Raw genomic sequence first — 25,191 nt, forward strand, 5'->3', positions numbered from 1 at the left:
CCGGTACCCAAGGGGAGCCCTCGATAAATACTTTTTTAAATGAGAGGTGGATGGAGCGGGGAATCTTGCCGACAACTTGGCCTTCACATTTCAAGCTGCTGTCCGGCTCAGCACTTCTTCCTAGAGGACTGCGCAAGAAGCAACTGTGTCACGTTTGCGATGCTCTACACCATCTCTCTTGTCCACTTCCGCCATGGCCACCATACAACGCCAGGCCTTCCCGTCCATCCTGGTGCAGCGGACCTTCCCACCTCCATGCCACTCCCTCTGAGCCACCCTGCCTATCCCTGCCAGCTTCTGCCTCCCTCCCTCCCAGCGCATCACCAGAGTCTCAGATAAGCAGGTCCATCCTCCCTTCTAGCTCTGTGCCCGTCAGTCCATTCAGTTGGAAAACTCTTCTTCCTTGTGTCCACTCATCCAGATTCTACTGACTCTTGACCCTTTGGCTTAAATGCCATCTGGATGGCAGTCACCATGTCCCGTCTACACTGGAGGCTTTGGCATCCGTGACCACCAGCACAGTAGAAAGTATACCATAGGTGTTAACTGCTGCATAAGGACAAGTTCAGGTGGCTCTAGGGACATCCATGAGACTCCAACGAAGCCATGGTGGTCATGAGGTGGCTCTGTGCTCACCTGTGGGCAAGCTGTCCTCAGGGAGCCTCTCTGCCACCTCTTTGTCCCTCCTCCCTGCTGGTCTGGTATCTCCAGCCTGGCCCCCTGCACATGGCCAAAGTCAGCTCCCTGTCCACAGGATAAGGCAGAGCTCGTCTGCGTTCCTAGAAGAAGTGCTGCCCTAGAGACCCAGAAATATGGGCAGCACTGATTAAGCTGTTAGGAAAATGCCATAAAACAGAGACCAGTGAGCTCAGGAAAGCTACATTTCAGACATATTAGCTATGTTCCTACATCAGTAACCAAGAGCTGGATGGCATCAGCCATGGACAACGTCTGCACTCTTGCCTAAACCAGTCACAAAGGGCAAAAGCCAGGCTTTCCGTGTATCATATACGTAGGGGCAAAGTCGAGGAACTTCCTGACGCGAATCCTATCTGTTTCGTAGAAACATTCATCAAAGAAGCTCGGAGCACTGGAGGTGTGTCCACACCCCCGTTAAGAAGGAAGGTACGTTTCCCTCACTTAACGGGTGGGAGAACGAGTGTAGACAGAGAAGAGTGACTTGCTCAAGCTCCCAGGTGCTGGTGTGGAGACGGGGATCTCGGGCTGGGAGGCCAACATGGCAAGATACCGGACGCTCAGTCCCTCGCTTACGCACTCATGACAGCCACACACTGTTCTAGTCGCTGTGACGGGGCGACGGCTAAGACCCTGCCCTCATCGAGCTCATCACTCGATAGGTGAGGCAGGAAAAGAGAAGCAAGCAGACAAACGAGCCAGAACGCCTGTGAAGGAAATCTGCATCTACGGAATCCTTACCGGGCTTCCGCAGAGCATCTCTGCGAGGAAAGGGTTTTACGTGGGAGCACAGGGAAGCCCTAAACGGTCAGGCACGGTCAGTGTCCCCATTAGTCTATGCAGAGCAGGAACCTGATACACTGCTCTTCTCCCACAAAGCCCCCCTAGCACAGAGCCAGGGTGTCCCCACCCGAGTCACTTCGCCTGCCTGCAAAGGGCAGAGCAGCCCAAGCTCTGGGCAACAGCTCCTGCTTTTTCTTAGGTGTTGGTTGGATGAGTCTCTTCTTCCCTGTTCATCAGGGAGAACAGGCCCCGGGGGCCAGTGCTGCCTAAGGAAGGGTACGGGTTCTGTCCTCCTGGGTCAGGACCTCCCCGCCTGGGGAGAGACTGCGGGACGTTCTCCAAACTAGAAGGAGAAGAGAAGAAGAAGCCGCTCCAGAGAAGAAGCCCACAGAGCAGGAGACGGTCCTTGGACAGTCCCTGAAGCCCTGTGGGTCCCAACAGCCTGGTGGGAAAACTCAGCTCTTGCAAGGCTCTCCGCTCTCGTCTGGCTCTGCCCCCCTGCACCACCCCCCTCCCCAGCGCCACCTCCTTCTGGGGCAAAGGAGCCAGGGCTGGGGTACAATGCTGGGGTTTGTCTTGCGAGCTCCATACATACAGCATTGTCCACGTGACACGCCGAGCTGAGTTTCGGACACAGAACAAAACACTCTCTTTCTCATCTGGACACTTGGAGCCTGGTACTAATAAACCAGAGCATCTTGGTTATCAACTTGTCTGCTTTTCCTCGGAGCTTGAAATGTGTGGAGAAAGACAAGTGGCCCTTTGTTCTGCTGGGTGCACTTGGAGCTGGCTGTCCTTGGCGCCAGTCTTTTCCCAGCTAGAAGTCTGCGCGTCCCTCCAGCGGGGGTGGGGGGGTGGGGGGGGGAGTGTCTCCGCAGAGCCATGGTGTGGGCTTTGGTGCCAGACCACCAGTGCTTCCATCACCGTGCACATGCCGGGATGCAATTGCCCCTGTGCCTCAGTTTCTAGACGTGTTCAGGAAGGAGAATGATTCTGAATCAGCTACTGCAGAAAGTCTGTATTTGGGTTTAAAGAGAGAAACCACGTATATAAAGCCCTGAAAAAGAGTGCCTGGCAGGGATGCCTGGGTGGCTCGGTCCGTGAGGCATCTGCCTTCTGCTGGGGTCATGATCTCAGGGTCCCAGGATCGAGTCTGGCATCGGGCTCCCTGCTCAGAGGGGAACCTGCTTCCCCCCGCCGCTTCTCCCCCCGTTTGTGCGCTCACCCTCTCACTCTCTCTCTCTCTCTCTCTAATAAATAAAATCCTAAAAAAAAAAAAAGATAGTGTTTGTTTACAAGGAGATTGTCACCCCCCGACCCTGCCCTAACTCCCCCCACTCTTGGGGACCAGAGAGGAAGCATGGGAACTGCTTCAGATAGGCTTTAAAGGTCTCAGATAAGCTATAGAGTGGCCCTCAAGGGTGGAGGAGTGAACATCCAGGAGACCGCGATCATGGGAGGAGGGTGGGAAGGGAGGGACGGAGATTTCTGAGGAGGAGGAGGGCTGCCCCTTGCAGGGGAGGAAGGTCAGAGCAGAGGATGGGTGCCTGGGGGAGCTCAGTGGATGGGAGAGGGCTCAGGGTTCCAAGAGGGGCCCTGGCTTGCCCTGGGAGAGCTGCTGTTGCCCCAGGCCTCTCCAGTCTCAGAACATTAGGCAAGGGAAGGGGCACCTGGGTGGCTCAGTCTGTTAAGCCTCAGACTCCTGGTTTCCACTCAGGTCATGATCTCAGGGTCCTGAGATGGTTGGGCTCTGGCCTCAGCGGGGAGTCTACTTGAGATTCTCTCTCCCTCTGCCCAACCACCCCCCCATGAGCTCACACACGTTCTCTCTCTAAGATAAATAAATCTTTTCCTAAAGAAAAAAGAGAGAGAGAAAAGAGCTTTAGGCAAGGAGCATGGCCCCCAGAGAGATCCTCGGGCGGCACCCACCTATGAGAGCACAGCCTTCTGCCGTGGGGCCCATCCTAAATCCCTCAGACCGAGAATGTCCTTACTAGCCCAGGCAGGCTGGCCAGGGAGGAAGGCCCTCTGTGGCTTAGCTAGAGGCACCTCTCAAGGCTCAGGGGCCTGGGCCCAGGAGGACAGACAGGGCAGCCCGATGTGGGTGGAGATGTGGGGCACACAGGGTTATTCTGGGAGGGCCAGGCATTCCGGCCTTGTGAGGGACCAAAGCTGCCCTTCTCTCTCCAGGCGACCAAGATTGTTGGCCTGACCCAACTTCCATCTGGCTCCTGAAACTGTGGCCTGTCTTCAGCAAGAATCCTGTGAAATCTGTGCAGGCAGACCCCCCCACCCCACCCAACCCCTGATGTTTCCTCTTCCTTAATTCACACCTATTTAGTTATAGATGCTCAGCAAGTATTTTTTTTTATTTTATTTTTTATAAACATATATTTTTATCCCCAGGGGTACAGGTCTGTGAATCACCAGGTTTACACACTTCACAGCACTCACCATAGCATATACCCTCCCCAGTGTCCATAATCCCACCCCCCTCCCAACCCCCCCCCCCCCCATCAACCCTCAGTTTGTTTTGTGAGACTAAGAGTCACTTATGGTTTGTCTCCCTCCCAATTCCATCTTGTTTCATTTACTTAAATGAAAATACTTAAAGTATTTTTTTTAAGAATGTAAAGGACAGGCCCAGAATGGGAGATGTTACCTGCCATCCTTTCCGTAAGCGTGTGTCCAGAGTGAGTGTGAGAGAAGTATGAATCGGCTGTGCTCTTGGTAAATCTTGAGGGGTGGCAGAATATGCCAACCTCCAAAAAGCCATTTTGGTATAAGGATTATTTTGAGCTGAAGATAACTGAAAAGAAGTGAATGCAAGAAAAGCCCCCTGGTCTCCCTCTATGTGCCTAAAAGCAGGACATCAGTTTACAAAGGCGTCCCTTCTACCACCTGGTGAGGAAAGACAAAGGCTAATCGCCTGAGACAACATTAAGTCCTTATGGATGGAAATGGTATAGACTCAGATCTGCATAACAAACTTTACTGTTGATTTCCATGCTTCTCCTAGCAATCTCTCAAAACTCTCTTCCCCCACACTTTTTCCCCTTGTGTTTAGTGGAAGATGGTATTTAAGCCAGATTTCTAAGCCACCTCAGAGTATCACTCATTTTTTCCTGAGTATCTTCCGTGCATACGGGACATATACATGTCAATAAACCTGTTTCGTTTTTTTCTTCTTAGTCTGTCTTCTATTACAGGGGTCTCTGCCAGGAACTAATAAGGGTAGAGGGAAAATTATTTTTCCTCCGCTACAGTTTCAATTATTTCTTGTTCACTTTTCACAGAAGGAATATTTAAAAATACATCTGCCCTTCCAAAATGAGTTCTAAATACAAGCCAACTACCTTTGTGTGGTGGTGAACAGGAGAAAGCACCATCTATACCCTGCTAGAAGAAAAAAAATTGTATCTTATTATGTTGTATTTGGAGCACTTGGGTGGCTCAGTTGGTTAAGCATCTGAGTCTTGTTTTCAGCTCAGGTCTTGATTTCAGGGCTGTGAGTTCAAGCCTCACATTGGGCTCCTCACTAGGCATGAAAAAAAAAACCACTTCATTATTGTTGTTGAACTTTTAGAGAGATGGTTTGTCAGACCTCAATATAGCATCTTCCTAAGGGACTTTCAAAGGTAATTTGAACCATGCTTAATATCCACCTTATACATGGCCCTCTATAATTAAGACAGAATAGAAACTATACCAGAATAGGACCATCCAGGAGAGCCACTGGAGACGTGGAACACTAGCTGGGATCCTGTTGGTCCTATAACAGAATTGGGGGGTGGGAAGGGTCTCAGATAGGCTAGCTGCAGTTGGACTGGGAAGCCACAGATGCCAGAAATCACAAAGAAATCTTGACAGACTTGAATATGGGTTGAACATGAGGGCCGAAGAAAGGTGGAGATAACATCCAGTAAACTCTGAGCTCAAGTAGCATGGAGAATGGTCGGGGAAAAGGCAGAAATCAAGAGTCAGGGGGAAGAACTGAGTATTGGGGAAAGGAGTTGAAGAATTCAGCTACACATATTGAGTTTGAGGGAATGAGGGTACACAGGGTTAGCATCCACCTGCAAACGCAAGGCTAGGGTTGACAGGGAGGTTGGCACCAAGAATTGTGTCAAGATGAGGGTTAAAACCATGTGAACAGATGTGGGACAAGAAAAGGCCAGGACAAAAACCATGGAAGAACACAGTCCCTGTTAAGGATCTGACTGGGCATGAGAGGGCCAAGATTGCAAAGAGAGAGTCAGGGATGGGGGCCAGGGGGGGCCGCCCTTTTTCAGCCACGCTTTGTGATACAGCAAAATCATCTTTTAAAATGAATCTAATCAAGCCCTTCCCATGCTTTAAAATCTTCCTTCAGCAACTGCAAGATTCTCCACTTTCCTCTGCTCCACGCTGCCTATCCAGCCCTATCTATAAGCCATCCCAAGGATGCCATGTGCTTTCTCATCTCTGGTTCTTTTGTCCCAGTTTTTCTACTTCTAGGAAGCTCCTTCCATCCTACCTAGCAAACTCCTACTTATCTTCCAAGGTCCAAAACACTCATCACCATCTCTGGGTAGCCAGCTCCCAGCAATCCGCCTCAGGTGCAAATCATTAGGTCGTTTTGGTTTTCCCACAGCACTTTTTATGTTGTTTTTTAAAGTCACCGTCATTTTGTATTGTTATTATTATGTCTTCTTTCTGAATCGAGCCCAAGATCCGGCAGTGCAGGGTCGGGAAGCAAGAACAGGCCCCAAAGTGGAGCGGGGAAGCCCTGCCAACACCAGGACCATGGACAGAGTAAGAGAATTAAGAGTCAGACTGGGGGCTAAGAAGGAAACAAGAGACCTTCTGAAGCCGATGTTGGAGCACACTCTAGAACTAGAGGATCTGGGAGTGAATGACAGCATGTGGACTTTTAATTACCTTGATTAGCTGGTGAGAAGGGCTTCCGGAAGTCCTCCCTGATCTTCCAGAAGCTCTGCCCTCAGAGGGGAGAGCTTCTGTTTGGGGAACAGAATGAAGCCTGACATACTAGTCTCACCTGAGATTTGATAAACATACTTTTCTAACCCATGTTGACCCTTCTTGTGACTTTTCCAGATTTGATCACACCCCCAAGACTCCTAGTAAAATCTGTACCAAAACCTCTTGTAGGATGCTCCCATCAGTGGCTTTAGTCTTTCTGAAGCTTCAAATTCCAGTTAGGTAATGGGAAAGGGTCTGTCTAACAACCTCTCTGTTAGTTCTCATTGAGTGGGAAACTCTCTGGATGTTTTTCTCACTTCACCATAAAGAAAGAAAAACCAGGGTGCCTGGGTGGCTCAGTGGTTAAAGCCTCTGCCTTCGGCTCAGGTCATGATCTCAGGGTCCTGGGATCGAGTCCCGTATCGGGCTCTCTGCTCAGCAGGGAGCCTGCCTCCTCCTCCTGTCTCTCTCTGCCTACTTGTAATCTGTCAAATAAATTTTAAAAAAATCTAAAAAAAAAAAAAAAAAAAAGAAAGAAAAACCAGTGGTTTATGTGGAACAATGTGATTGTCCTCTTACCCTCAAATATGTTTCTCTTTCTGACTTGCCCACATTTTTCAATAACACGTATCGCTAGAATTATTATTCCCAAGTTGAATGAGATGTTTAATTATGTCTTGAACAGCTTTTCAAGCTGATATGTAAAACAAGGTAACTTCAGGCTGGGAGCTTTTTCAAAATCTTGACTTTAAAGGAAGCATTGGAAGGGGATGTTACAAAAGCTTAAAGTAGTTAATTATTTCTCTAAATGATGCCTAAAAAGAGCCACTTTAGGTAAACTTTATTGCACTTGTTTTTATGATTTTATAAATTATAAAATATCTGATTCAGGATATAAGAGGATTCTTTTTTCATTTCCATTTCATGTAATTTTAGTTAATTTGTCAATCAAAATTAACTTTGATCATAGTTAAAAATTTAGTTTAAAAATTAACTTTGATCATAAAGATAATAAATTTCAACATAAAAATATTTGAAAAATAGAGAAAACTATATATATAACTATGTAAACATAGTTTAATATAACTATGTAAACATAATATATATAACTATGTAAACATTCGATTCTGTTTCTTTTTTACATGCATATGTGTGCAAACAACAAATATTCATAAAGCTATTTTCATTACATAATAAAGTTTTTTTATTATATAATTAAAAAATTGATTCTAACTTGCCCCTTTTACTCAAGAATATGAACATTTTTCTAATTTTGTTAAATATTCTAACACATGATTTTAATAGTCATCTAGTATTCCAAAATAAGGGAATACATAGTTTATTCAACCAAACCCATATGTTGGGACTTTTATAAATGCCAGAAGGAAGGTCCTTAGTAAGATTCACTCTTCTTGAAACAGAATCTCCCTCTCCCTCAGTGGGTGGGCGTGGTTCTGTACCGGTGATCCTGTCTCCCTGGCAACGGGGCAGGGCCAATCAGAGCACTCTACTTAGGAACCCAAGTAGAGACCGGAGGGTTCTGTGAAATGATAAAGGAGCAAACTTAAAGGAGTAAACATTTTTATGGGTACAGACTACAATGCTTTTCTCCAAAAAAGTCATGTCTGCCTGTGAGTTTCTTGGATTTTGGCACGGAGGCTCTTCACTGGAGATGGATCTCGCTAGGAAGCATGTGGGCTGTTTAATATTACGTGCTAGCAGAGGGAAAGAAGCAAACATATCCACTTGCAAGGTATCAACAGAGCCTTAAGTTGCATTCCCAGGGGTGCACATTGTAATCACAGTTGACATGCGTGGGCACAGGACTCGGTACAAGTGGAATTTTCCTTTTGGGAGGCCGAGGCTAGGGTAGTTTTCCCGACTAATTTGGAGCAGAGAACTATTCCTGTAAATGGTAGTAATCCAAGCCCATTTGCCAAGAGGCAAGGACTTATGGGCTTGTTTTTGTCATCTATGCTCATTTTAGCCGTGAAATGTTAATTTCTGGCTCCCTGGTAAGGGGTTCTCTCTCCAGAGAAGGACCAGAACCCAATAAAACGGAGGAAGGTCTCTGCAGAATATTCCGTAGCTACACCCACTGTATGGACTGTAGATGTTATGACCCCATTCTTCACGAGTCCTCACAGTCAAACCTTCCATGATTTGCTCTTTTCACTTGCCATCTTGCTTCTCATGATTTCCAACCAGCTATTTGTTTCCTAGCTGGGTACTCTGCCTTTCCACCAGGGCAAAGTGAAAAATCTTAAGGGAAAGGACCTCATGTATTAATCAGGGCCTGGCTGGACCCTACAGCTCAGGCTGCTTTCCTCAGGCTCCTTTATAAGGAGAGATTCCTCAGTGTCTCTTCGGTCTCTCAGGTATCTGCTAAGGGACACCTAGCCAGGACCACCCCCATTTTACAAACAGGGAATCCCTCTAGTCAGTTCCCCGAAGTTAGCAATTGGCCTTTTCCCCAGGCTTTAAAACTGGCTTGTTTATAATGCTCCAACACCAAAGTAATGAAACTAAATTAAGGCCAGAAGTGTCTATCAGGGCATGGACTGAATCATTTGTCTACACTCAAGACAAGAGCTCCCTATTGCTCTGGAGGGCATTTCATTGAACCCCACTACTGAGCCACTCTCGAAGAAGCATCCCAACATGTCAGTGTCACCTCTCCCATTGCCCTCTCCCATTTGGTCATAATTACTCAAGAGATGACTGTTGAGGTTTAAAGACACAGACTCTAGGACAGTCTGGCAAGGTTCAAACCCCAGCCCCACCGTCTGGAGGCTGTGTGATCTGATGTTTTCTCTGCTTCCATTTTCCCACAGGTGCTATTTGCTGTCACGCTCCCCATGTTTCACATAAGGACTAAATGAGGTAATATGAGTAAGTGCTTAACACAGGCCTGCCAAATTGTGAATGCTCCACAATTCAGAACTATTATTATTATTTACTTGTCTATTCTTTATTAAAGATTGTATTTATTTGAGAGAGACAAAGAGAACAAGTGGGTGGGGAGAGAGGGAGAAGGAGAACCAGGCTCCCCGCTGAGCAGGGAGCCCAGCTTGGGGCTTGATCCCAGGACTCTGGGATCATGACCTGAGCGAAAGGCAAATGCTTAACCAACTGAGCCACACAGGTGCTGCCCTACTTGTCTATTTTTTTTAACTTGGCTATGAATGTGCAGACTGTGTCTTCGTTGTTTTTGTTTCCCGGCATTTAGCTCAGTGCCTGGCACCCATGGTGGGTTCTCAATGAACATTTGTTGGTTGGATGGCTGGGATGAATGAGTGACTGAACGAATGAGCTAGAGACGGACAAATTTTTGTAAGCAGTGTCCATCTCCCATCTTGTTCCTTTTTCTTCTATTCTATTTTCTTGTATCGGAAGGACAGGTGTAACACTGCAAAAGGAGCACAGAGAAAGGTTTTCGTGGCACGTGCTCTTCCTCATCTGTCAGGCAGACACCACATCCCTTGCCACATCCCTTGTCTACTATGTGATGATCTGAGAGCCATCTTTTTGCCATTGTCACCAATGGTTTTCCCGGTCTTCATCTATGATGAAGAAGGGAGACTAGATATTGAGCTATAGGGATTAGGCTATGTCATGGAAAGCATGGTTCTTCTATAGGATCTGTTTTCTAATGATGCAAATTGCTACAGATTCAGCCATAAGCAAAAAGAAATAGTAGAAAAACACATACATGGAGTAAAAATAGAGACGTACGGGCCATATGATCTCATACCTGAGGGTCAAGGTTACCTCTTGGGTATGGCAAGGGCTGCTGCTGAGATTAGGGGAGAGTGCATGGTGGGTTTCAGCTGCATCTGGTGGTTTCTGAAGCCAGGTGGTGAGCCCCTAGGTGTTCACGTGTCATTTTTTATACTTTGTATGTTTCACATATTTCTTAATAAATCAGAATTGACAGCCAAAGATCATGAAGACAGCTGAAATGCAAATGAAATACAAATGACGAATAAACGCAAGAAGAGATGTTCAAGTTGGATGGGAGAGGAAGAGATACCTACCTACCTGTGCATCATCGACATAGACGTAGATGTATGGGGTGGGGAGACAGAGATATCAAGCAGAAAGAAACCCTAGGCAAAGCAGGTAATAGCGCTACCAGCAAGGGAAGTACCCCTGCAGGGATAGCTTTCCTCTTATTGTGCTTCTGGAGGGCGCCTGGAGGTCCAGAGGACAAGGCAATCAGTCAGACCTACACACTTTGCCTCCAGCTCCCGACACTAAGGACAGAGAGAGGGATTTCAAAGGCTCTCCGGAGAGTGTTTGAGTTTTGCTTGTCTACTCCGAGGAGGGGGGGGTGGAAGCAAAGTTGAGAAGCAGGGGAGAAAAAGCCTCAGTGAGTCCCTGGTACAAACAGGGCGCGTGGCTGGCCTGAGGAGGAGCATGTGACTCGGTATCAGGACTGTGGGTTCAAGCCCCACACTGGGTGTAGAGATAACTAAAAGAAATAAATTAAAAAAAAAAAAAAAAAAAGGAGGAGAGTGTGGTTAGAGGCTATGGGTTTCATTTTAGGGCAGTGAAAGGCCAGGAGGGATTTAAGTGCAGCCGCAGGAAGACAAGCCAGAGACTACAGAAGCGATCCAGCAAGAGTACAATCTGGGGAGGTAGCAATGCTCCCAAGGAAGACTGGGGTGGACTTTCGTAGGAGGGACGTTAGAGCTGCCTTGCTAATGGACAGTGTTGACCTCGAGGAAAAGAGTTGAATTCTGGGTGACATTTCTGGACTAATCCACGGTCCCCTCTAACACGTTTCAAATTCTCTAGTGGATAAAGGGATTTTGAGACCAACAAGTAGGAGGTAAATGAGTTATCCGAAGTCCCTGTATTGGTAATAGCTGTGGTATGAGAGAACCAACACCCACGCACATGACTGAACCAACCTGCGTTGGGAACACAGCCTCTCATGCTCACACCTGACCGGGTGGGGCAGAGATGCAGCCCTTACGTGGGGTTTCTAGATTCCTCATCACAGAGCCAGAGGCGGAAGAGGCAGAGGAAGTCACCCACCTACCAGGAGGGCCTTAACTCTACGCCATAAAATCAAAGGGGTAAGGGTAGCTAACAAGGTAAAAACCAAACACAGACAAAAGAAACATGGTGGTCTTGTTTCCTCAGAATGACCAGAAATTTTTGATATGAAATTTTAAGGATAAAAGCAAACTAAATTCTAATTTTTAAGAAAGAAATTAATGTTTTTTTAAAAAAGCTTTAAACAGGGGCACCTGGGTGGCTCAGACGGTTAAGCGTCTGCCTTCGGCTCAGGTCATGATCCCTGTGTCCTGGGATTGAGCCCCACATCAGGCTCCCTGCTCAGCAGGGAGCCTGCTTCTGCCTCTCCCACTCTCCCTGCTTGTGCTTCCTCTCTTGTTGTTTCTTCTTGGTCAAATAATAAGTAAAAACCTTTAAAAAAAAAAAAAAAGCTTTAAACAGAGAATAGCTTATATGATGGAAATGTGACTGGTTTTTACGTGCAATTTTTCAATTTAATACTGAAGAGGTGACAAGAAACTTCAAATATCATGATATAAAAACACATTTCAGATCTTCCTGTGACAAGAGCCCTCGAAGATGGGAAGGGGGGCGCCAGTGGTTAGTACCCTCTTGGCCACCAAACAGAACTACGTGTAATATTTTGTTCAGACCACCGCCAACTTGGCCCAAGCATTTTGGAACTTGGGGCAGAAGACGAATGTTCTCCCAAAACATCGTGAAGTCACAGAATTCGGCACGTTAGTATGTCAGATGATGTAATGATCACCTTATCTGAATGAGGAGAAACTGGGCTCTCTAAATAAAAATTGAAATGTAGGAATTTGGAGATGGTTTCAAGAAAAATATGTTCCAATTCTGAGGTTTAGACATTATTGTCATATTTTAGAAAAGTCAGGGGGCGCCTGGTTGGCTCAGTCGGTTAAGCATCTGGCTCTTGGTTTCGGCGCAGGTCAGGATTTCATGGGTCGTTGAGAGAGCAAGTGTGGTATGGGGCTCGGCACTGAGCGGGGAGCTGCTGGGAGATGCCCTCCTCTGTCCCTCCCCCCACTGATGCAACTAGGCACTCTCTCTAAAATACATAAATCTTAAAAAAAAAAAAAAAAGGATGGCAGCTGCCATGTTGCTTTGCCATCCCGTATAGCGTCTCTGGGCACAGCCCTTTGGTGGTTTCGAAAGTCTTCAGCCACATCAGTTTGGTCAAAACAGCACAAAGCTGAGAGCACAAGGAGATGGAACAGATACATGGAGACTCCGGAAGGCGCCCTGTCATGCATTCTCTGAGTCTTGAGAAGAGCTGACGAATGGAATCTTTGGTCCTAGAGGCCACAGTGGGGCAGGGCAGGCCGGGCACAGAGGCCCGGCTGTGCGGCTGGAATCCACCAGGGCATCAGCAGCCCAGGGGCCTGAGCGTCAGTGCCTGCCCAGAGTCTCAGCCCTCTCCCCTGCGAAATGAAAACGGACGCTTGTCTGCGGCGAGCACAAGGCTGGGCTCCAGAGGAAAACGGACCTGGGGGTGTGAAATGTGTCATCGGGTGGGGTGTGCCTGACACGTGGGATCACTATTCCCTTGCCTCAGAGGAGACAAGAGCAGCGGCTCCACTCTGGGTGTCCTAAAGCCCGTGTCAGTAGTCGGATAGGCACAAGTCCAAAGGGCAGGTCGTCGCGATCAAACAGCCATGGTCTGGCGAGGTAACCGCTCCCGTCCAGAGGGGACTACGCTCGGCACGAGCCCCGACACCCCGGGACACTGGCCTGCTACTCTTACGTGAGATTTCAAGAGCAAAACGAAGTAGCAGAAAGCAGCGAATAGTTTAACTCTTTAACAAAAACCAAAGAAAAATGAAAGTGATTTGGAAATGGCAACGATTGAACGAACCCCTTACTCACTGTCATTTATCCTGTGTCGGGGGAAAAAAAATCAGTCATGCTCTGGTTGTTCAAACACCTGAAAGGGAAACCAGTTCACAAAATAAACACGTACATAATCCAGTGTCAAAAACTGGTGATTTATAGCAATCACCCCTCGTTTATTTTTTCCAACACAGAGAAAACAAACAAACAAACATGGTTCAATAATTCAGTGTTTGGGTCACTGGCAAATACTGTCAAATACTGTCATTCAAACAAACGCTCCTGGGGGGGAGCTCTGCGGCGTGTGGTGACGGCGCACGAGTCTTCCATCATTCAAATACAACGGAGAACCCACTCGTGAAGGTTACGTGAGTGAAAAACAGGATGCCCTATGCCAATGTGCATAAAGAGACCTTTGAAAAATACCCAAATCTTTCAAGGAATGAAAACACTCTCATTTTGTTGTTGGTTTCATTCCTTTTAATGATTACTTTTTGGTTTTTGAAGTCAACATTTTTGCTGTGAGGGAGGAGTTTTAGGACTTTGTAAGTGGAAACCAACAAGGCCACTGGCCTCTGCACACACTTTCCTGCCCCAACATAGAGCTTTTTTTTCCCCCAAAAAAACCCTCTTCCATGATTTTTGTTATGGTTCCAAAAGTAAAGAAAATGATTTCAAGTATTCAATTCCTATCAAAAATTGGTATCAAAAGTAATAAAGGACCTAGTTTCTTTATAATTCCATGTTTTAAAAAATAACTTAAGAAGCAAGAGGTCCGGCCCTTTACTTGTATAAATACCACAGCGTAACTAGAGTTTCTTAAGACAACGTGGAGAGGAGTCTGTGTTTAGCACCTCGATCATTGATCTTAATGTTGGGAATGTCTCTGACACGGATGGGAGAGTCTTATAAGAAGGTGAAATACTGGAAAAGAAAAACACAAAGAAGGAATATGAAGATTAACACAATTTCACAAAAAAGGCATTATTCCTATTTTAATATTCTCTTTCCAATGACCCCGTGTGTACACTGTCAGACAATTCTACAAAAGCAGGGAGGAGCTGTGAACAGAACAGATGCCCATAGGGCTGGGGACTTCTGTCCAGAGGCTCCCATAATGGGCTGCTGGCCAGTTCAGCCAGAATGGTCACAAAGGAAAATTCAGTGCTGCTGTACTCGTGATCGTTCAGACATGTCCCGCCAGGGAGCCACTGGACTTGAACCAGAGACACCGGGTGCAGGCCCGCCTCGCTCCATATCGGCTACAGCCCTTTCTCTGCCCCCCTGCCCGTATCAGTAGCACCAGCACAGTGTTCTTAACTCTCAGCGGGGCCCTGAGCCCAGAACGAGATCATGCATGCCAGAGGGCGGTGGGAAATGTACCTGCACAGCGGGAGGCAGGCTTTTATTCATTCTTAAAGAACTGTTGGAAGGTTCATACTGTAAAACTAAGGAAGTGACAGAAGCAAGATGTTTGACGCTATGGTCATATTCCTAAAACACATGTGAGCCAGTAATCCCGAAACGGGAACACACTGGAACGAGATGCGACTGTCAGAAGAGATCGTTACAAGGCTAGTAGCGCACTTACACATTGAACAAGAGTGCACAACAGACCTTAATTTCTCTGTTTTAAACAGAGCGCAAATTTATCTGGCCATTTTTAGAGCAGTTGCTGTGTCCCATAGATGGGAAAGGCAAAATTGGAGGGGGTTATCATGGAGAAAACACGGAGGAGCAAGAATGAAGGTCAGTGACATGTGCTTTTTCTTTATTAACTATTAGAGCATCTGTGGGGGGCGCCTGGGTGGCTCAGTGGGTTAAGCCTCTGCCTTTGGCTCAGGCCATGATCTCAGGGTCCTGGGACCGAGCCCCGCATTGGGCTCTCTGCTCAGCAGGGGGCCTGCTTCCTCCTCTCTCTCTCTGCCTGCCTCTCTGCCTACTTGTGATCTCTCTCTCGCAGTCAAATAAATAAAATCTTAAAAAAAAAAAAAAAAAAAAGGAAAAGCATCTGTGGGTTTAATTTCATTCCAAAAGTCCTGGAAACCAGAGCCAGGAAAGATCAGGGCGTGCCAGACTTGTGATGGTAGCTGCTGGGGACAATGTCTGTTAGTATTTAGGGACTCACGTGGACTCCTCGCCCACACTACAATGAATTCCACCTTCTGAAAATCTACCGTGCGGTAAAAATGTGCTCCCACTCAGAGTAAGTTCGAAATGGGACCGGCTCACAGTTTTCAAATTCCTCCCTGAATACTGAACCTAAGAGTTTGGGATAAAGGGTAAATTAGCCAAGAGTGAGGAATGCCTGATTGCACAAAGAGGACATGTGTCACTTTCTTTTCACAAACCTTTTTACTCATTGTTTATTTTTATCCATAGACTCACCCTTTCAAGGGTTTTTGTTTTTGTTTTTAAAGATTTTATTTATTTATTTGACAGAGATCACAAGTAGGCATAGAGGCAGGCAGAGAGAGAGAGGGAGAAGCAGGCTTCCCACTGAGCAGAAAGCCTGATGCGGGGCTCCATCCCAGGACCCTGGGATCATGGCCTGAGCCAAAGGCAGAGGTTCAACCCACTGAGCCACCCAGGCGCCCCTCTTTCAGGGGTTCTAATCGACAGGAGAACAACTTAGCCTTGTAAAAGGATTGCACTCCTTGCAAAGTAAGAACTCAGGGAAGGGAGCGTACTCCCAGCATCACACAGCGAGCTCCAAGAGCAGCAGGACGTCCCCCACCCCCTTTACTGACCGTCACCAAGTAATTACCTTTTTAGGTTCATCCAGCTTTTGGCTATTTTGCTAAAGGCCTCTGAACCAGGGGCTGTCATGGCTTCAAAGTCAACTAACTGAAAAAGAAAGAAATTTAGGAATGTGATTAATTTGGAGGAGAGAGGCTCACTCTGAGAACGGTTTCACCTCTGGGTCTTAGCACAAAAATCTGAGGGCTGGGATTTGAACACACAGCCAACCGCCTGCCCTTCCAGCTTCGACGTACCTTCCCTTTGGGGATTTTTCCTGCTACTTCTTTTCCACTTGCCATCAGCGCTCCCACGATCACGGAGTACGCTATTACACTATGCAAATAAAGAATAATTACCAGTCAGTCCTGGTTTCTGAGCAGGGGTCATATGAAAGGCTCACTATGGATTTTCTATCATAAAAGATGAGATTTTACTTAAGAAGTCCTTAGAAATTAAACTAAAAAATATTTTCGTGTCTTAAAAATATTTACTAATTTACTAACAAAAATATTTAGATTCACTATTTTAAGGGTAAATGTGACCCAGAATGTTCTTTTTTTGAGGAAAGAAGGTGTTTCTTTTAATTAGGAGTTTTCTTACACGTGTTTTTTTCTATTCTTATGAAATAATGAATTAGAAGATCGGTCTGCTCCTATTTCTAGCAACTTCACAAGGCTTGGCTTTTAAAATGCACGTATACGATATACTTTGTAATACAAACATATTAATCTTATTGTTTAAGCATTAAACACTGCGGTCCCCAGAGAAGAAAAGCAGAACGCAGTCTCAGAAGCACCAAGAGACCGGTTTGAGAGCTGAGGTGTTATATAAATTCCCCTCCTGGCCGATAACAAACTCATTCCTGCTTCTGACAGACCTACTACACACCGGCTGCGTGTGCCCGAGCAAGGCCCTCCGCGTAAAGATAACCGGGCGGCTCTCGCCTGAGAGCGAGCCGGCTGGCCGTGGAGGCAGAGGCAGGCAGGCTGCTGACAAAGCCTGCACATGCAGCGAGTCAAGCCTGGGGGGCGCCCAGGGGGAAGACCCCATGGAGGCCAAGGGCACGCAGGCTGCGTCTCCAGGGCCGAGGTGGGGTCCAGGGGGTTAGAAGGGAAGGAAGGGAAATGACTGGCACAGAGGCAGGGCCCATGTGGACACGAAGGTGTGAGGACACGCAGGAAGGTGTCCTGGACACGAAGGTGTGAGGACACGCAAGGAGGTGTCCTGGAGGAGCAACGGGAGGGCCTTTGAGAAGTCCCAAGACAAACCAGGACAGGACACAGACACACACTGTGCCCACTGTCCCCGGGCTTGTACCCAAGGCACCAGGTATGAAGAACTGGGGCAAAGATCCTGAATCTCTACACTGTATACCCGAAGCCAATATAACACTGTATGTTAATTATCCTGGAATTAAAAATTAAAAGTAAATAAATAAATAAATAAAAACCTGGGGCAGAGAGGGGAAGGAGAAAAGCCTGGAAGCAGGGAGACAACAGAGAGGCACGGGGTGACACGGGTCTGAACTACGGCCGTAGCTCTGAGCACAAGAGAGGACAGAACCCACGGGACCAGGGACTGCAGAGCCGCGGGCTCTTAGGGGAAGAGCGCCGGGGACGAGAGCTGCCCTTCCTTCCCCGTCACCTCCTTCCTCCTCCGTCACCAGGGGCCAGCAAAGGCGCTGTGAGGACCGACGGGAAACTGCTGGGCATCCGCGCGGCACCCGCCTGAGCGCTGGATCAAAGGGGCGCGGAGGGCCGGGCGCATCAGAAACCGCGCCCGCGAGTAACCGTGGGGCGGCCACGGCAGCGTTTCGGCGCCTGGCTTGTTTCCCGGCCTCTTCGCGGTAACAACACGTACTACCACACTGGGACGGTTTGCTGTCCAAGCGTTGAAGACAAGAACATTCCAGCACATTGTTTCAGCTCCAACATCTTAAATTCGAATTTCATGATCTGCGGCGCGTCGCGCTGGCTGACAGCAGGCGGAAAGGCCGCGTCGGCGACACGGGGAAGCTCCTGACGGCTTCAGAAGCAGCAGCAAGGGGCTCGCAGCAGCGCAGGCGGTACGGGCGGCTGCTGACTTGAACGTCCGAAGCGTCAGGGCTGGAGGTCGAGGGATGGACAAGAACCGGGGGCAAGGGGAGAAGAGGGCAGGGGGACGGTCTGGGCCCATCAGGGAGGGCGACGCACGCACACAGTAGGCCTTTAAGCCACTTGAGTTGTCAAATGAATCGACCCCAGCCTGTAAAATGGGAAGCACGCTACTCAGAACAAGCTTTCATAATTCCTTTGACGGCGTGGTGGGTCAAGGATGTGATTTCTGGGTGGATTTTGAAAAAAAAAAAAACCAAAGGGGATTTCTTACGATTACTTGGGGTACTTTTGTACCCACGGCCACAACCAGCACTGCAAGCAAAAAAGTGTAAAAACTTTCAGATTATAGGCTATCACTCACCTGGACCCTCGAGAGAGTGGCATTAAGTTATAAAAGTAATAAACTAAGGATAAGATTAAGTTGCAAACAGCATCGGCCTCCTGGAAAAAAGAGAAGACACGGGCTCATGAATTTAAAAACTAGATTATAAACTAGTTTTTCACAAGGTGACAAGACATAAGAAAAACTTACCTTGGGAAGAGGACTATTTCACTTTTCTCCTATGGGAACCTCCTTTCATATTCTTGGATATTTTATACTCTACGCTACCATTTTTTCCCTAACGAAGGGGCACGTATGCGGTTCAGTTTAGGGCAATGTCTTCCGAGCTGTATTTAAAACTGAAAACTTTTCCGGCACCTAAGCAACCAACTCTTGGTTTTGGCTCAGGTCTTAATCTCAGGATCCTGGGATCGAGCCCCGCATCGGGCTCCCTGCTCAGCAGGGAGTGTGCCTCTCCCTTATACTCTCCCTCTGTGCATACACTCTCTCTTGCAAATAAATAAAATCTTTTAAAAATAAATAAATAAATATGGGAATTGTTTCTACAAGAATGTTAAGTCCTTATAGGTCATCACTGAAAGCGGATCTCAAGCGTAAGATTCATACTACTCACGGATGGGCAAAGGCTTTGCAAAGGTTACTGGTGAATCCTAGGAAGCAAGGATAAAATGGAAAAAAACAAAAACCTACCCCAAATTCTGATGAAAGAATCAGTACTTTTCCTTTTGCTGTGAGGTCTTTATAAAGTGCGTCTATCTCAGCATGATAGAATTGTGTTCTTTCTTCTGTGGTTTGCGTTTCCACGGAAAACAGTATGTTGCCAACCCTAAAAATACAACAATGTGTGTCAAAGGCACGTATTATACAATTCAACAAGCCAAACACGGGGAGTAAAAAGAAGGAAGGAACTGGTAGGCTGATGTGGCACAAAACATAGCTGCAAACGTGTCCCACCTTTCTAACCACACACATTGAGGTGTGTTCCGTACGTAGGCAAGTATTCCATAAAATACGGTATTTTGTTCGGTCTAAACATACGTACGTACTACAGGAGCTTAAGCTACTACAGAACGAAATAACTACACATGGTCAAGAATGAATACATGGTAAAGACTTTCTCAGACAGCCACCCTGTTATAATTGAAGATCAGAGCCAGAACTGCGTGCAGAAGAAATTCAGGGACTCTACTGTGTTTTTTTAAACCTCTGCTGCACGCTTAGCTCCACTCCAGGCTCTACAGAGGAGACAAATTTGATGCAACAGGCATTACTATATAAATAAATGGCTCTTAGATCCTATAAAGAGGAACGTGGCAGAGCTGCTACATTTACCGAGGAATGAGGGAGACCTGAGGCCATGAATTATTTTAAGACCACGCGCAGGGCGATCACACAGCACGTCAGGGTTCAAAAGCGGCAGATAAGGTCCAGTTTGGAAGATATGGAAGACAACAGGAAATGCTTCACAGGGGAAGGGGGAAGGGGCCTGAATGTGAGAATCAGGATGGAGGAAGAGAGGCTCAGAAACAGGAGGTGGGAGGTGACCTCAGGGAACAAGCAGTCCAGTCGAGTTAGCAGGCCAAGTTCTGGCAGGAAAACAGCATAGGCAAGCAGGAAATGTTGCAAGGGCCACATTATGAAAGGCCTTAAGTGCCCAGCAAGGGAGCTGGTCCTGGTATCCATGGGCATGGGGAGGGTGTGGAGTGGGGAGTGGTTTAACAGCCAGTGGAATGGGGCCTCAGGGACACTGACAAAGCACTGAAAGCCACCAGGAGATCAGGGACAGAGGCACCAGAGCCTACTTGAGAGGACCCAGGGCAGGAGGTAACAAATATGGTGAGACAACAGGGAGAGAACCCACATTTCACAGGGAAGGAACCTGACCTACTCTTTCATACCACCGTTCCTTTCTGCCTGGAGATACCGTATGACGAGATCTGTATCTCACAAGTGGGTGGAAAGGCAGGGGAGTCATTTTTACGTTACTAGCAAGCCCTGGAATTCCTTCCGGGGTGGAGAGGGTAGTAGTTGTTGGGAAAAGTCACAAAACCTGGAAGTTACTAAGCTGGTGCTTACTCATGGAGGCCTGGGTAGGTTCTGACAGAGAACTTGAAGGAGAGGCTCCTGTGGTTTGAGCGCAAAAGCACGTAAGAAAAAATGTAGCCCCGGAGGCAGAGGCAAGTCACAGCCCTACGATGGAGCCGGCAGAAATCAAGGTGGAGGTCCCAGGGCGGGCACTTTGCAGGCCGACCAAACTGAGGGATGCCTGCTGTGGGGGAGGGGCAAGCATGCCACCCCGGATTCAAGGGATGTGGAGGCTCCTGGATGAAGCTTGGGCTTCCGAGACAAATCAGACCGGTTAATGAAAAGTCGCTGCGGGGCTATTTATAAAGTGAAAAATGAGAAAGACTCTAAAATGGTCAATATCAAAAAAATGTATAGGAGAAACTCTGTAAGACCCACAAAATGGAATACTATGCAAGCATGACAAATGCTTACAAAAATAAAGGAAAATGTTCATGATAAAGTAACTGTAAGACACAAAAGAAATAGGTTATAAAACAATATGTAGCATATAACCTGTTTTTAAAGAAAACAACTCAGTGATTTTATTTTCTATCTCTGCTTATCTGTGTATTCTAAATTTTCTGTAATAAGACTGCACCGCTCTCAAAATATATTAAAACCTGTATTTAAAAACTTTTTTTTTTTAATTTTGTTTATTTATTTGACAGATAGCAATCACAAGCAGGCAGAGAGGCAGGCAGAGAGAGGAGGAAGCAGACTCCCCGCGGAGCAGAGAGCCTGATGTGGGGCTCGATCCCAGGACCCTGAGGTCATGACCTGAGCTGAAGGCAGAGGCTTTAACCCGCTGAGCCACCCAGGTGCCCCTGTATTTAAAAACTCTTACAATGGCCTTCAGTCTGCCAACCCCTCATCTCTTTTCATTTTATTACTAAAAGTGTTGCCCACAAGGAACGTGAAGAACCTGGAAGAATGCTTTCCACATTCGATATTATACCCGGTATCTAGAAAGCCGTTAGATCCAGCAAGGTCAGAAAATGTATCTGCTGGCAGAGTAGCCTACAAGTCACGTTAACAAAGTAGTTTACAACTACACGCTGGACCTTGGTAATTTTCGTTTCAGGATAAAGCAGAAGCCGGTGTGTCCCACCACCCGGAGCAGTACCGACGCCAGCCCGCCCTTATACTCACACTTAGGAAGCATACATACTTGTCTCCTGTAATGGTGATTGTGAACCCATCATACTCCTTCCCTTGCTCTTTGAGGCTGGGAACTTTCGTGTTCACTGTGAACCCATCCTTCGTTTTAGTATTAAACTGCTTTCAGGGAAAAAAAAAATCACATTACTAGCGTGAAATTCACTGTAAACCCCCAGGAGGTCTTCTGTAGCAGTGACTCCGCCTTCCACATCTTGGAGAAGCGTCACAGAAGTAAGTTCCTGCTTCCAGAGAGCACGCACACCTGTCCAGTGACCAGGGATGCCTCTGCCCGTCCCCAGGGCCCCACACGAACTCCAGGCCCCCACCAGAGGCTGGCACAGAGCCTCAGCCAGCGGGGTGCCAGCCCTTCTGAGAGTGCCCTTTGGGTTTTCCTCATGGTCTTTATCGGCAACTTGGATTCTTAGCAGAATGGTTGCACCCCAGATCCCGTAACTCCAACACCTTGTGCTCACATTCGTGGTTCCTTCAAGGCAGTCTCATTTGTTTTGAGACGTACTCAGACTTATATTTGTCAACTGGAGAATTTCACACACACACACATACACACACACACACACACTCTCTCTCTCTCTCTCTCTCTCACTCCAACTCTGCAGACCATGGAAACGTACATTAAAGGAATTACAGGGAGCCAAGAATGCCCTTCAGGGGTGACAAGTATGAAGGCAGTTCCGGATGCCAGCTTTTTGTTTAAAATACTTTTGACAGGGGCGCCTGGGTGGCTCAGTCGGTTAAGCATCTGTTTCACTCAGTTCATGATCCCACGGTCCTGGGGTCAAGTCCCCGCCCGGCTCCTTGCTCAGCGGGGAGCCTGATTCTCCCTCAGCCTCTGCCTGCTGCTCCCCTAGTTTGTGCTCTTGCGCTTTCTCTGGCAAATAAATAAATAAACATCTTTTAAAAACAAATAAATAAAGATATTTTTGACAAAGCCAAGATGCCAGTAAATAGATTTTGTCATTACTCCAGAAAAAAATCCTCCCACATTGTTCAATGTTGCCGACTATTTTTTAAGGACCGATAGACTTGAATAAGAGAACCAAGGATAAAATAAGAGGAGGCTGTGCTTCACATAAGCCACTACTGGGGGAAAGGCTGTCTACAACCAGTAAGACCCAGCGGGTGTCATGAACAGTCCAAAGGACCAAGGACAAATGGACATGAGGAACAGGTGACCAGAGCCAGCGTCAGGAGCTGGGACAGCAACATCTTCCACGGAGAAGGGGTTTCTAGAGGAACACGTGTGAACCCTCTATGCCAATTCTCATCTGTTGCTCACAACATACCAGTAAGACAGGGCGTGGTCTCCATGTTACAGAGGAGGAGACCAGCTGGGAGGGCAGGTCCTGTCTGAACCGAGCGGGGAGTGGCAGAGTGGAAACATGAACCCAGGCTTTCATGACCTTCAGCCACATTATTTGCCCGTAAGCTGACTCAAGGGGAGCTGAGGTATATGGTTGACCTTGACCCACTTGAGGGGTAGCTGAACCCCCCTGCAGTAAAAAAACCCATGCATAGCTTCTGACTCCCTCAAAACTTAACTACTAATAGTCTATTGCTGACTAGAGGCCTTACTGATAACATAAAAGGTTAATATTTATTTTGTCTGTTGTAAGTATCTTATACGGTATACTTAAAGTCAGAGAGAAGAAAAGGTTACTAAGAAATCATGAGGAAGGTGCACCTACAGGACTGTATTGTATTTATTGAAAAGAACCCACATATAAGCGGACCCATGCAGTGCAAACCCGTGTTGTTCAAGGGTCAGCTGTATTTTAACGTGGTTTTTCAACGACAGAACATTTCAGTGGGAGCTGTCATCACATCATACTGCACCGAACGCTTTAGAATGAAAGGTCTTTATATACTTCTGTGTGTGCCTTTAAAAATATGAGCATGCCCACGCTCCCGGTGAAAGCCAGGTGTCCGGTGCAGCCCGGGAACGGTCGCCTGCACACCACGGCTGGACACACAGTGACCTTGCACTGGGAGGCTGGCCCCAGGGGGGCGACGCTTGGCCTCGCGCTGCACTGAGCCACCGCAGGCTGGAAGCCCACTAGGCTTTTCTTTTTAAATGAAGACACACAAAAAAAGGTCAAAATCCCCCTCAGCTGACTTGGCCTCTGCTGACTTTACCTAATAGAATAAATGTAATGCTTAAAATACCATCAAGAAAGAAGGACATTAAAAACTGAGACACATGCTTGTTTTCTTTCTGGAGGTTTGTCCCAGTGGCCCTCCGTGGAGCGGTCCTGCCCTCTGGGGGGCATCTGGGGAATTTATGGGAGAGCTTGGTGGCTTCGGGGACAGGGTGGCGCGGAAAGCTACCATTGGAACTTAGCAGGTGGGGCCGAGAACACTAGACACTCACATGTGACACACGACTGACTGTGAATGCCCTGCTGGGCTTTCGTGTCCATGAACAACCTGTTTATAACTTAATAATCACCAGCACCTGGAACCAAACTCCATTTCACACTTAGACACTAAATATTTTTTACATGTTTTCTTTTTTTTTAAGTTTTCTATTTATTTAAGTAATCTCTACCCCAACATGGGGCTTGGAACTACATAGTTTTAATATGCACTGAATTTTCTATGAATATTAAATAGAATGTCCAACTGAGGGAGGAGGGTGTCAGGCATTGTTGGGAAGGTTACTGTTTCAGAAAACCCCGGGGCCACCAACACTATAGCTCATGATTCTTAAGTCAGCAAGTGACATAGAGATACAGGGCCGCGCCTGCCGCTGTCAGGTTCAAATGTAAACGAGTGTAAACGACCAGTTCCTTCCTTACAGCTTCTCGTGAAGACCAGCCTGAATGCTGACATCCTGAACGACACACACGCTGGTCTATTACAGGTGATCTACCTGCCAGACCTCCTTTGTGACGAGATGGTGACATTTGGAAGAATTTTTTGAGAAGGTGTGATATATTCTCTGTGAGTTTCATCTGAGTGCAGGAAAGGGGTCATGGAACATGGTTACTGAGTCAATACCAGAGTGGCTCTGAGAAGGTTGGGAACCGCCACCTTAGTTCATCAGACACTCGCTATAGCCCCCTGAGGGGAGGTCTGGCCAGAATCATTGCTCCTGGCAGACAGGAGTCTGGGATCTAGACAGAGTTTCCACTGTCAGCCAAGCCCAGTGTGGCAGAGGGGGCCCTGGCGTGCAGAATCCTAGCTCGCTGCTTTGTTCACGATGTGATGCTTCCCGGTTATTCCTCAGAAATGGACAAGCTCTGGTCCTACCCGTGTCTTAAATGTCATTTGATGTAATCAAACCTCTCTACCAGAGCTACAAGAACACTGATTCAACTTTTACATTAAAGTTCAAAGCAGGAGTTGGAAAAAAGAAAATCCCCCTGCTGATGGCAAATGTTTGAATAGTTCTACTCCCAGGCAGAGAAGAGATTCCTAAAATTATAACTTCTTAAAGGATTAGAT

At 47.2% G+C, this 25,191-nt stretch overlaps 1 protein-coding gene across 8 annotated transcripts in view; it reads right to left on the minus strand.

The window, feature by feature from the left end:
• Positions 1–13,454: 13,454 nt before the first annotated feature.
• The window catches only part of TTC13 (tetratricopeptide repeat domain 13), a 76,433-nt gene continuing 64,696 nt past the window's right edge, over positions 13,455–25,191 (minus strand). For 5 of the 8 annotated variants that reach the window (XM_047703621.1, XM_047703619.1, XM_047703623.1 and 2 more), the window contains 6 exons: positions 21,737–21,846; positions 19,192–19,327; positions 18,520–18,599; positions 16,317–16,395; positions 16,088–16,167; positions 13,455–14,244 (listed from right to left, as the gene is read on the minus strand). In XM_047703621.1, the coding sequence (XP_047559577.1) occupies positions 14,130–14,244; positions 16,088–16,167; positions 16,317–16,395; positions 18,520–18,599; positions 19,192–19,327; positions 21,737–21,846 (600 nt within the window). In that variant the 3' untranslated portion in view covers positions 13,455–14,129. The remainder of the gene's footprint in view (positions 14,245–16,087; positions 16,168–16,316; positions 16,396–18,519; positions 18,600–19,191; positions 19,328–21,736; positions 21,847–25,191) is intronic. The other 3 variants (XM_047703622.1, XM_047703624.1, XM_047703620.1) reach the window with 1 other exon arrangement.

The sequence above is a fragment of the Lutra lutra genome, chromosome 14, assembly GCF_902655055.1.
Source record: "Lutra lutra chromosome 14, mLutLut1.2, whole genome shotgun sequence".
In the NCBI taxonomy this organism is placed as follows: Eukaryota; Metazoa; Chordata; class Mammalia; order Carnivora; family Mustelidae; genus Lutra; species Lutra lutra.